General features: G+C 41.4%; 1 protein-coding gene across 6 annotated transcripts in view; it reads right to left on the bottom strand.

Moving 5' to 3' along the window:
- Positions 1–772: 772 nt before the first annotated feature.
- Positions 773–13406, bottom strand: part of CNOT10 (CCR4-NOT transcription complex subunit 10) — a 35799-nt gene continuing 23165 nt past the window's right edge. The window contains exons 14-20 of one of the 6 annotated variants that reach the window (XR_004841495.1): positions 8796–8909; positions 6798–6928; positions 6000–6035; positions 5773–5900; positions 2545–2620; positions 1130–1942; positions 956–1046 (exon numbers count right to left, since the gene is read on the bottom strand). Coding sequence is in view for 3 of the 6 variants with exons in the window: in XM_035890706.1 (XP_035746599.1) it covers positions 892–1046; positions 2545–2620; positions 5773–5900; positions 6000–6035; positions 6798–6928; positions 8796–8909 (640 nt within the window). In the remaining 3 variants the exon portion in view is untranslated. Of the gene's footprint in view, positions 1047–1129; positions 1943–2544; positions 2621–5772; positions 5901–5999; positions 6036–6797; positions 6929–8285; positions 8541–8795; positions 8910–13406 lie in introns of those variants that run through there. The other 5 variants (XR_004841496.1, XM_035890706.1, XM_035890703.1 and 2 more) reach the window with 5 other exon arrangements.

Raw genomic sequence — 13406 nt, 5'->3', positions numbered from 1 at the left:
AGCACATTATGAGGCAGCAGATGCACCCTGGTCCCAAGGCTCAGTCAGCACCAGCTCACTCTCCCTCACACTAAGGTGCTGCCATCATGACCATGCAAATGCCAAAGGGGCTTTTTTCTTGCAGGGGGTGGCTTTTACTACTGCTCTACAAACACATACCAAGGCACTACTGCTTGGCAGCCTTATGGCAGTGCAACACAACCACTTAGCACCTGCAACTTGCTAACCCTTGCAGCCCAGCTGCTAGTTTTAAGGAGGAGAGAAAGGTTATTTGAAAGATGCTGCTACCACTGGGGGCCAGGGTCTTGTCCTGTTAACACAAGCTGTGGTATTCATACTTACTTAAAATAGTAAAAGATGATAACCATGGGGAACTTGGGCAGGGAGGGGGGCACCCATGCGCTCACCCATATGCCTGAAGGGGCAGTTTCAACTACAGCCGCTACAGGAATGTAGCAAAAAGTTGGGCAAAACCCTCTTCTTCAAGGCATACAAAACGAGAGCTCATCCACGTCAAAACACAGCAGCCCCAGACCCTATACTGCACAACATCTCCCCTCCTTTTTAGGACTTCAGTTCAGGTACTGGGTATTCTCCTGCCAGTCACTTCCCTCCCCTCTATTCTCTTCAAAAAGAGCTGACACTCACTTGGTTAACCTTTCTGGTAAGGAAGTAAACTGCCACTCACCTTCAAGACAGATTTTCTTCTCTTCCTTTATGAAATAACCTTTACAAACACCTCCAAGCCTGCCTTTTTGTTTACATGTTTTATTAAAAATTTACATAAATGAACACACTCCAGCAATTGGGGTATGCAGGTGTCCTAGGTTAAAAAAATATACAAAATCCCAAGCCCTCATGGGCAGGGCAGCAGCAGGTTGGAGCACAACCTCACTTCCTTTGAACGGTGGTGAAAGCTGGCATCTGAATGGGCTGGATTGAGTGGACTGGCTGAAAAACAGGCTTCTTCCGCATGTCGGAGAGCGTTTTCACAGAAGGGAGAAGCTGGTTTCTCTTGATGATCTGCAGCGCCAACTGCGTGTTACCTACAAGAGAACCTTTGGTTAAAAAAAAGAAAAAAAAAAAAAAAAGTAGTACCTTTGTATGACTTATTTTTGCTTGATTCTACCTGTTCTTAGCTGGAGACATTCAGCTTTTATCTCAGAGCTGGAAGATGCCACAGCACCTTCTAAATTCCTGAAGGGCAACTCTTCTCTCTCCCATCCGCACAGCAAGACTCTGCCTCTCACACAAAATGCCCTCGCAATGTGACATTACAGATTGGAATGCAAATGGCAAGGGCGTTATATAAAACATGGTTTTAAAACAAAAGAAATCTGATTTTCAACTGCATGCATGGCCCTTCAAATAAATACCAATATAAATGGAAAAATTAATTATTGTGAAAAATTAAACCTATAAAATTATAGGAGAAACCCCACTAAGTTCTGAAAAGAACATTTATCCCTCTTACCGAATACTTTTCTTTCACTAAAGTTTTAGGCTCAGAAGAGATGCACCACTTTGTTGGCATTTATAGGCCCAACCCCCCACTTTTAGCTCCCTTTGGTTATATACTTAGAAGGGTGTGAGAGACATAAATCCCACTTCCTGCTCTCTTCTGCTCTGTGCCACTTTGTTGCAGAAAGAAAGGTTTCCAAAATTCCAACTTACAAACATCTTTGTAAGAAAAGCTTTGTAGAAGTCACAATTCTGAATACAAATGCTCGAGCCCTCTGCCGGCAAGACAGCCGAAGGGGAACAAGCACACTGGACGTTTCACAACACTCGGATATGAAGCCCCAAGGGGCACAGCTCCGCAACCACGACAGCTTCAATGGTGCAGCAGCTGCACCAGCCTGCTCGCACTGCAGAATTCAAGTGCAATCTTTCCAGTTTCCCATTATGTAGAGGTTTTTTTCTCCATGCAAACACAGTGAACCTTCAAAAGGAAGGATTTTGGAAGAGAGAGTTACCCGTATTACAAGATTTGTTACAGTACTTGCTACATAGCCCTTGCCATGGCTTCTCTTTGGGAAACTTGGATTGCAGTTGTCTTTTAAAGAAAAGCTTTGTCAAAGCCCTCTTTAGAGTATAAACCTCATCAAGGGTTTTACTGAGCCTATCCAAGGCTGCCAGTTTCTGCACAAAGTATAGAAGGTTTCAGCTCAGAAGATGAAGGTTTAGGAAGTCTGGAATGTGTGAGAACAGAACGGCAATAAGCAGCAGAAATGAAGGTGTGGATCCATGGGTCCCTAGCAGAGTAAAAGGGAGACAGGGCCAAAAGGGTGCCGTTCAAAATACTGGCACAACTCTATGAAGACTGTGAATGATGACTACTGCCCTCCTCCCCTTGTATCCCAAACCTAGGTCGACAGAACATTTCAAAACTCAAGAATCTGCTTTAACATTTTGCCTATGAGGGCTAGCTGTAAGCTTCAAGGAAAAATCCAAAATGTTAAAAATACCAAATTAGATTCAACATTGCAGCTTACATGTTAAATTAGGGATTTTAATGTTGGGGAAAAAAGTTCAATTCCTTACCATTCTGTAATTCAAGATATACAGCCAGCAGAATAGCCTCTGGAGGGATCTCTTTGGGGTGGATCAACGAAGCAGCCTTATTGAAAAAGAAAAAAGGGGTGGGGAGAGGAAGTGCTTGAGAAATACATCTAGCTCAGAGAAAGCACCTCTTGACATGACTACTACCATCACCTTAGCCAGCAAAACCAAATAACAATTCTGAAACTAAGATAAGGTTTTTCAAACTAATACACTGTATTAGGTTTATGCATGCAAGAAGAGACTGAAATATTATCTGCCTTGCAAGATTGTTTCGCACTAATTAGCAGCACCATCTGCTGTGTACTTATGCTAATACGAGTCTGCGATTCTTGGGCCAATCTACTGTGTTTTTCTGGTGAGATGACAGGTGAAGAAGGTAACCTCCACTGCTCCAAAGTTCAGAATACAAAGTTCACAAGGATCATTCATTAGCTTTCCACATACAAATATTAGTCAGCTATGAAGTCAATGAAGCTGTCTTCTACACTAGCTCCAGATCCAACCCCCCGCTCTTGATCTACAGCACACCGGGTACATGCTATTGATTTTATTTGGCTTGAAGGTCCCTGTGCTTCCCCTGAGAGGTGTCCTGAGCCAAGAGCCTCCAGAACACCGCAGCTCTGCAGAACTGCCTCCAGACATCCCAGACAGGTCCCTGCTTTCTGTCTCACCAGCTTCTACACCCAGAATCACACCGTATATCACCAGACTCTGCTTCTCATTCCCTTCAGTTCAAACAGAAGGGCCCTCTGCACTTTCAAATCTTAGTGTGAACGGGGTGGAAAAAGTAAGAAGGGAAAAAAAAAGGGGGGGGGGGGGGGGGGAACCAAACAAACCAAAAAAACCCCAAACAGACTACCAGGCCTTTGAAAGGAAAATATTATTTCCCTCCTCCTTATCCTTTGCCTTCCCTCTTCCAAGGTCACTGAATATCATCATCATACTGGTATTTAAGTACCACACCAGTGGTTCTGCATGGTAATGCCCAGCCATGAATAGAAAGAAAAATGGTAAGTAGGAAAGAATTTCTGTCCCAACCTCTGAAACTTACTGTTTTCAACTACATCTCAAATGTGAAAATTTGATAACCCTAGTACAAGGATGACTCCCATGATCTGAGTAAGACTGAATCCTGCAAGTCCACCTTTTCTGTAAGTGCCCAGTACAGAGGGGGCAGGAAAAATGCACATTTGTCTCTATAAGTTTGTACAATTAAATCCATTTTGTGAGAAAGGACACATCTGCACAAATGATGACAAGGTAACAGGACTGATTCTGTATCGAAAACAGGCACAAGAAGATGATTTACAACAGGGATGCCAGGTACCACAACCAGGTATCTGCACCTTTTTACAAGAAACAGATGGAGGAGATGCTCCCTCAGAAGAAACCACCTAGTTAACAAGCTAAATAAAAATCAGCTGATCTGGCCATCCACTAAACCACGAAGAAACCATTCTGCTCAGTGTTTCACATCTGACAGTTCAAGATTCAACACCCAGTAGTAACATGGGGTCTATGCTTCTGACAGAGAGGGAGCGAACAGCTCCTGACAGACCTGATCTCACCAGGAGCTCATACTGGGGACACAGTTTGACCACTAATAACAGAGGATCCTTCTCATCCCCCTATAATCTGCACCCCATAGTCCAGAATCCAAACTCTCCTTATGGTATGGTAGGAAGTAGGGAACATGAGAATTAGGAGGACAGAAATGCAAAGCAAATCCCTTAGTCCTTAAAAAACCAAAAAAACCCAAAAAACCACACCACAAAACCACAACCAAACAAAAATCCCCAACACACCACCAAACAAAAAAACAAACCCAAACTGCCCCTCCCCAAAAAACCCACCACAGCCAAGTTCTGGAAATACCCCATTCCTCAGTGCCTGCCTTCTCCCTTTGTGCAAAGGTTAGTCTCTGCAAGCACCCTGGCCCTGACCTGCTGGACCACTCTGGCTCAGGAACTCTGAACCACCATGTGAGTTTTGTTGTTTAGGAAGTCTTTCTCAGGTGCTCTTCAGAATGGACAACTGGTAATTATCCAATTTTAAAGCTCCCTTAACAAGCAGTTTTCAGCAATTAACTCAAATGCCTCAGCATTTCAGCAAATAAAGCTGGAATCTCACTCGTTAAACACTTCATAATACTTGTCTGGCCTTTGTTCTGTTGCTCAGCGGGGCCCAACTAGCCATGGGAGCCATGCATCTCATTTCAGTCAAGGATATGTGCTCTACATTGCTCCCCCTCATACAGTGTAACTGCACACACAGAATAATTAATGTGGGCATACAAAATAATTAATGTGTGAGGCTTCCCAAAAGCACTGGATTTGTTGTAGATGCAGAGACCTACTATATTTTATATCCACCGATAGTCTTACGCTCCTTTAGGCTTTACATACGTGCTACAGAGCCCAAGAGCAGACATCTGCCCAACCCTAAGAGGCCTCAGAAGGAAAAAGTGCAAGACAACCGTCATTAACGGTTGAGAACTTCACAGAAGTTGAACCTGTTCACCTATACAACTATTATGAAGTAATTTGGAGGACCACTGTTTCAGTTTGCAGACTGACAATGCATTTGATTAGTCTTCCTGACAGAGAGGAATGGATGCAAAGAGGGACAAACATTATCATTGAAAGAGATTGGTCCCAGCTGTAAGAAGGACCGAATTACACCGGCCAAGTGTAGATGGAACATTTCAAAAGCAGTGCTTGAGAATTCCTGGGGCAAGAGTTAGGTAAGAAACAGTCCTCCAGCAGAATTGTAGTTTGTTCTCACAGTCCTAAAGGTGATGAGTTATTAACTGATTAGAGAGAAGTAAACTCAAGGCCCTCAAGAACTTTCTCCTCTGAAATATAACAATTACTACTGGGCCATTTAGAAAAAAAAAACCCAAAACAAACACAAACTTATAAAAAGTGAAATGGCTTCCTTGTCATATTCCACTGTTTTGATACGATTTAGGGGAAAAAAAAAAAAAAGCTTTGCATAGTGGTACTGAACTATTTACATAAGAAAGAAATTTGGACTTCCTTTATTTTATGTAACTTATACAGGTTGGTTTATAAAGACAGAAGAGAGCTGGCATCTCAGTAAAGTCTGCAAGTAAGTCTGGGCGATGAAGTCACCAGGATTTGCTGTGATCTAAATGGCACTTTGAAGGAAGCACATTTGTCCCTAAAGCTGTCTTGTTTTCCATACCTGATGAAGACACTTCCGAGCTTTATCATATTCACTCCTCAAGCAGTAAGCACTTCCAAGGTTAAACAACATCATTGTTCGTGCAGATGTGACCGAACTAGGATAACACTGTGGGGTCTGCTTGCCAGCTGCAAGAAAAAAAAAAAATTATTTTTTTTTTTCCTTACATTTTTATTCCAAACTGGCCAAGTTCCTGTACTCTGCTGAATATGGCAGCTGGTACTTACAAGATTCCATTGCCTCGTTCTCTCCTTTGTCAGACCCTACAAAGAAAAAAAACCCACAAACACCATCATGTTCCATGAGGTTTTTTTGTATTATTTTGTAATAAACTTTAAAAGATACAAATTTGCTTCTTTCTTCATGAAAGAAACATATCAGTTTGCTCAAGAGCTTACACCATTTATGACTTCCTGTCTTTAACGTTTTGCTTTTAGATTTGCAGATGAGTACAGTGAAGTTTAAACCGCAGACGTATCACTGAAATCAGAGCTGCTGTAGACTTAACTATAGTGATGGGCTCTGAAGTATTTTTCTGTTACAAAATACACACTCCCAACTGGAAGTACTGCAAGAAGATTAAGATACAGATTAACGAAGTTCTCCCCACTCCTCTCTCTCACCAAATGCAGGAAGTAGACTTCGCTGGTACTCCAAAGCTTGGTTTAGAGACTAAACAGTTGGAAGAGAAGGTATGAAGCCCAAATTTAACCATAATTGCACATTTAACAGAAGCAGCTTTCAAGAGTTACCTTCAAACAAGCCAGAATGCTACAATATAAAGTTCTATTTATGTGACAGTTAGCCACTTCAAAGGAATGACAAACATGCAAAAGAAACCGAAGTAGGAACTAAAGCCAGAAAAACAAAAACACAAGAACAAAAACATAAACATCCCCCCCTCCCCAACAACCTACAGTCTTAAAAGAAAATGTCTTCATCATCATTATATTTCTATATAGAAAGTTACAGCAGGAGGGCAGCTGAAAGCATAACCAGTTCTAATGAAGTGTGGATTCATTAACCTTGATCCTGCTCATTTGAAGAGATCCCAAGGGAAACATCAGTGACGTTCTCGGGGTTCAAGTGAGTGATAGCATCAGATATTCTGTCTAGAGAGATGAGAGCTTCTGCTGCATACAAATGCCCAAGAAACCTACAACAGCAAAGGGTTAAGTACAAAAGTCAGCATAACCACCCCCACAATTTGTTAGGTAAAGCAAACTGAGTGCCGTTTTTAACGTGAGCACATGAAAACTAATACTTGAAACACTTGCATGGAAGCTACCTCGCTTATAAAGTACTGTCATAATACCCAGTTCTACCATTTACTGCTTTTAGGCACTGATGTGAAAAAAATCTGCACCTGAGCAGTGACTATTTATGCACAGAAATTGCCATTCCAAAGAGACAGTACCTCAGTATGGCTTTATCTCAGAGAATTAAAAAAGGAATCCTTACAAAAACACCCAAGGACACGGATGCATCTATACTTTGAGGTGTTAAGTGACTTTACATTCAACAAAAATCAAACTAGTTCTGTAAGATAGCTGCATTTCTAAGGACAGCAACTCTACAGACCTGTCCCATGGGGCACAAACACCTTTCCAACTGAAGGTTTTGCAAAAGAATTAAGCGAGTCTGATGTTTGACACTTGTAGTTCAGCTCAGCTAATCAGCAGCCTTACTTTTCAACTTTGGAACAGAAGGAATCCTGTTGATCAAGAGCATGCTTAGCTGGCAAATACTTAGTCTGAAACAGAATCTGAGCAAAAACGTTCACGCTTGTTCTATGTAGCTGTATACAGTACACTTCAAAGTGACTGTATAGGTGGTTGTAATGAATTACTAAATGTCAGGTGTACTATCAGTCAGTCATCCAAAATAACTTCTGCAATGTAGATCTGATACAGCAAACATAACTTTCTACATGCAATTTATTTCACTTAAGAAAACAGGAACAGTTCAATATTCCAAATCTGCACAAAAGCCTAGTTTCTTGGGACCAAGACACAGGGTGCCTCTGTCTTCACAAAAAACCTGTTATCTAGCATTTCTTGCATTACATAATGGTAACACTGCCTTCACAAAATCACGTTACCTTGCAAACTCCTCTAATATCTTGCTTCTACAATGATTGTGCAAAAAGATTAGCTGCTGCAGTAGTTCGAAGCATGGAAGCCAAAGAATTTAATTGGCACAGACCATTCTAGAATATGCTGCCAGCATATAAAAATAAGCACAAGTTAGCTTGCTTTCCACAAGTACATTAACAGCTTTGAAAAATATCACAACTACCATAAAAACCTCTGCTATATTTTATACTGTGTATGACATAGGAATTAAATGCACAAACAAGGTCAGAAGGATAGGGCTAAAGCTGCCTTTTTTGAATTTGCAGAGACGTATATGAACTGGTGGGGAGAAACAGAATGAGCTTTGAATATCTTTCAAAAAAAAAAAAAAATACAGTGCCAAATGAGAACTGAAAAAGAGAAACTGAAGAACGGAACCTGTATAAGCAACAGCAGCAGGTGAAGTAACAGTCCTACACACATCCAAGATCTGGTACCCTGCTGACTGAGCAAACCTTCCCCTCCACGGCTGTAGTTTCGTAAGCGAGCTTTCAGCAGCAGGCTGGCTTGGGCTGATGTTGTCCACCCTAGCTACTCGTTCCTGCCCCTTGTGCTGTGCCAACACCAGCACGTGCAGCCCCAACTGAATCACAACAGAGACCTGGCAGTCCTGCCACTGCATGGGACCCATAGCTGGAGATTAAGAAACAGCAACAAAAGCAGTGATCGATTCTGAATTACATGGAATTCATACACAAACGAGGGGACTCACGTTCCTGCGTGTCAATGAACATTTAGTCAGGGCTTCAACAAGAACAGGAGCGGGCCAAGCAATTCTTTGCATCAGATACAGAATTGGCCAGCAGCTACAGACATTGGAAGCTTCAACTCAGAACTCTCCAGCAAAAAGCAGGGCTGAGAAAGAAGAAACGACCATATCAGACTTACTTAAGAGACCCTGACAGCTTTGGTTGCTGAAGAAGTTTATCTGCGTGATTCAATGCCATAAGGTTATCACCCAAAGCCAGAGCCACGTAAGCACTACACGCAAGTATTGAGCACCTGGAGGGAAAAAGACAAAAAAAAAGAAAAAAGGGAGGGGGGGAAAGCCAATATGTTAAATGGAGAATTCTGTGATTCCAAATGCAGCTATTAAATTTCTTTCTTGTTAAGTGCTTAAGAAATAAATCGTAAACTTTCCATAACATCTTTGCATCAAACTGTGAAGTAAAGGAACCAGTTTTTTGTTCTCTATGGCCTCAATTGCATTCTCTGAATTAGGCGATATATACATTGCATTCTACCAGTATAAACGAAGGACCACCACAGTCTGCTCAGTAAGATTTTGCAATTTTGGCCATAAATTACAGATTAAAACAAGATGGGTGTCACCCACATGTGTCATTTTTCTCATGGACAGTCTTCCTTTCTCAGCCTCTTTTTTATCCTTTTTGCCTTGCACTCACATTTGTACTTCCCTGCCCTCCCCTCCTGCTGCAGCGAAGGGATTTGTAGATTTCTGTAACATACAATCTACAAAGACATAGTAGCAATCAATTAAGTTGTAACATATTTCATTCTTATACTGTATAATGTTTGCACACAGGGAGGCAATAAAGGCTGGAGAATTTGGCATTTCCAATTTTGTGTTCAATTGAGAGCTGCAATGCACTGCCAAGACTCTGATTGATACATGGCATTTTGTTGCTGTCACAACCTTTCTTATCTTTCCAAACCCACAAAATCTCTGACAGTTCCTGCAATGAAGTCTGAACTACTCGCTTTTTCCATCCTCAAACAATAACCCACATCAGAATGTCATCATTAGGCCAAGCTTCACACTTTGTAATGACTCTCCCACCCCCTTCCCCAAACACAGCACTTGGGGATATTTTCCACTTTGTGAGACATCGTTCAGTACAGGCTGCCTTGTCCTCTGGGCACAAGCCTCTGCCTCGCTGTGAGCACGGACTCTGTCCTTCTCCAGGGAGGAAGAGCAGATCCTCTTAGTGGGGTCTCACGTTGGGAGCGATGGGAGGAGAACCTTCAACTCTCCCGCCGGTAGGTGGGCTATTACCGCGCCAACCTTCTGGCAACTGTCAAGCCCACTTTTGGTCCAGCAGTAAGTCATGTAATTCGTGGCAGGACCTGGGGTGCCTTTATTCCCTTTTCCCAGGAGGCATGCTCCTTAATTATGTACAAGCAGGATAAGAAACTTCTCCAGTGTTTGTCCCTACCCCCCACTTCCTCTCCACTGTGCCCAGATGTCACATCAAATCTGAACACATACAAAAGCTTGAGAGAGGGAGAGGAAAGCTTCCCCAGCTCAAGTCCCAAATCTAAAATATTTCTGAAAGGTTGCAACTGGGGAGGGGGAAGGAAAGGGAACAGGGGCGGGGGGGCAGAAATCTCTGTAATAACAGTCTGCTTCTAACCAGACTTTTTGTCCCTGCCTCCAGGAAGCACGGCTTTTAAACCAGCAGAGATGCTAAGCGTCACCAGCTAAATACCCTTAGACACAAGTCAAAGCCTGCAGAGTTGGCTGCTATTGCCCTTTATGTCAGTATGTGTCATCTATTTCCCACAACTTTTTTAAAGCCTATTTGTATTTCTGAAAGTCTAAGTTCAAACACAAGACGCACTCCAATCATGCAATAGGTTAAGTCCAGCAAAACTGAAACCTACTCCTCTGCTCCGAGGACTTGTCGCTGTTTAAGCCATATAAGAGCTGGCAAGATTCTTCAGCAACAGCCATCTAAAGAAGAGGAAAATATTCAGGTTTTCTCCCCTGCAGTACTGTTCTTGCGCACTTGGATTCATTGTTGAGCTGGCTAAACCAAACACTCAAGAGAGCTGACAGCTAACCGGAGCAGAAGAATTGCACCACAAGGGAAAAGACAAACTAGTTTTTCACCCCGGTCAGGATTCTGACAAAACTCCACGGGTCGTCTTTGAGCACAGCAGACTTCCAGCATCACTGAGCCTCTGCATGCCATAAATAAAACTGCCTTTGCACTAGGAAAAAGAAAAATGTTTTTTTAAACTGCCAGATTATGTCAAACAGCCTCTTGTGTAGGTCTAGGCAACAAGAGTTGTCAGCCCACACCAACTGCAAGTTTACAGAACTCAAACTCCGCATCTGACTTGGCTTATTTCTCAGGCAAAGGGTGAGCCAGAGCAAATCCAGTTCTTCACACTTACTCTGAAGGCTCCAAAACTGGCACTCCTAAGCCATTTGGAGAACATCACTAATAAGAAATAATCTAAAATAGCTAAGATAGCACAATAGTAGATTTAAACTACTTTTTATGATTCAACACAGACAAAACAAACAAAAATATTGAGAAATGCATAACGCAGACGGTGCTTACTCAATAGGGAAATTCAGCACCAGCAAAGCAGAGATGGGGAGAACTACGCAGTGTCTGACAGTGAGGAAGAAGAGAGCAAGGCAGCTACAGATGATAACCATCGTGAGCTTCCAGTACTGTGACAGGGCCAAACAGACCACTGAAATCTTTAAGCAGAGAAATAAGGCAATACTGGGGAGGTGTGGAGGCAAGGTATACTGGTGAGCAATGGTGGTCCTTACAGTATTACCTGTGAAATTACTAGCAATGTCAGTGATGCTCCTGGAATACCACAGGCACACTTCAAAGATATGCAAGTAAATAAAATAAATAAAGCATAATAATGGACTGGAGATGGCCAACAGAAGAGACAAAAAAAAGAAAGAAAAAAAAAAGGGTACAAATTGGATCACGTGCCTTATAAACAAGGGCTTGCAGTTCAAATCTATTCAGGACAAAGTAGCTGACCAAACTATTCCTTTATGCCTAGCTGCTCTGAAGGGGAAAACTAACATTTTCACACGAAGTTGTTCAATCTAGGGAGAAAAACATTACAACAAGGTCTGTTGCTATCCATCTCAACTTTTACAATAAAATCCATAAAATTTTCCAAATGTAGCACTGTGGTCTACCAGAACTCCTTCATGCTTTACGTATCCTAACAGTGTTGGGTTGTTTTTGGCATGGTGAAACACACCACAGGCTCAGAGCAAAGCAGGGGAATTGGCCTCTCGGAGGATAAGAAGTGAGGAGCAGAATTTATTTAGAAGAAACTCAGAAGAAAAATCTGGAGTTTCTACTTCCTATGCATAAATTCTTAGCAACATTTGGTGTCCTCAGACTTCTGTTTGTTGCCTTTAAAACCCTGCAGTTGAATTACTACTTATTATGAGAACAGTCTGTTCAACAAGTACCAAACAATACATTTGACACATAAGCCTTTTCTAGATGGTATTTTTAATTTTTAAGAACTATTTAGGGGCAAAGTCAGTCATTTTAACTCTTATTAGGATGTGCAACTGTACAAAATCATGCAAAAAAAAAAAAAAGCATTTAAGTTGCCCATTTCAATTCTAGAAGCAACAGAGTTTTTTCAATCCAGTGACTTAACAGGGAAAAACTGAATTGAATAGACACCTATTCCTCAGGATAATCCTTGCCAACATTCAGAATTTTTTCTGAATTTTCCCTGACTAGACATGAATTTTAATTTTCTCACTTAGCTCCTTAGTGAACAAGACTACAGGAATATACTAACATTTGAGTAGAACGTATTTTGCTTTTCACAGCTATCTGCACAAACATAGAAATCGTTTTAGTGGGATCATTTTCTAGGGATGTCTAGTCCTCTAGATTTAACCACCAAATCAAGTATTTAAAAAAAAAAAAAAAAAAAAAATTCAACACTTTTCCTTTCCTTACATGATGTTCTTTACCAGAAGCAGTGTAATTCTTGCTAAACTGATAAGTTTTTCCTGACATGTTGTCAGGTTTCATCAGTAGATAACAACAGCTGATTGTGAAAGAAAAGACTGCGTATTAAAAAAAAAAAAAAAAAATCACAATGTGACACCATGTAATTTTGACATGTGGCAACCACATTTTCAACAGCCAGGAGGGAAAAAAAAAACCACCCCACAATGAACCCACATTACTGTTTTTAATCCAGTGCTTTCTATTTTGAGTAGCATACTCTTGTACCACTTCAGAATAAATAATCAAGGTCTCAGTAATGTCTCCTCACAGATTCCTGCTAAATTGCTTTTAAACGAATACAAGTAGATTTGCTACACATAGTGGAGCAAAGTAAAGGTTAAGCTGGCCATTATAAAAACACAGGTTACCTGGGGTTAGGCTGGAACAGAGTGTTTACCCAAGAGTTTAAGTGGGAAATTACTGTATGCTTTGTCCATAATGGAAACTTAAACCAGATTTCTTTTTTCTGAACAGGTGGAAGCTTTATAGTGAGCGAGATTTTCAACGGGCTGGCAGCCACCTGAAATAATTAACATTGCCAGCAAATGATAATCTTGTTGGGGAAAAGTAAAAAGGTTCCAGATAACATGGTACTTATTTAGACACATGGGAGTTACTCTGTTTGGAGAGCACTCAGGCTGCTGAACAAGTAGTTTAAGGATCTTTGAGAACACAAAAAAAGTCTACAGTCAAATTTTACCTATGTTCTTCCACGGTGAAGAAGTAGTCAAAT

Source organism: Egretta garzetta, unplaced genomic scaffold, assembly GCF_000687185.1.
Source record: "Egretta garzetta isolate BGI_Z169 unplaced genomic scaffold, ASM68718v1 scaffold313, whole genome shotgun sequence".
NCBI lineage: Eukaryota > Metazoa > Chordata > Aves > Pelecaniformes > Ardeidae > Egretta > Egretta garzetta.
This window is presented reverse-complemented; position numbering and strand designations above follow the sequence as displayed.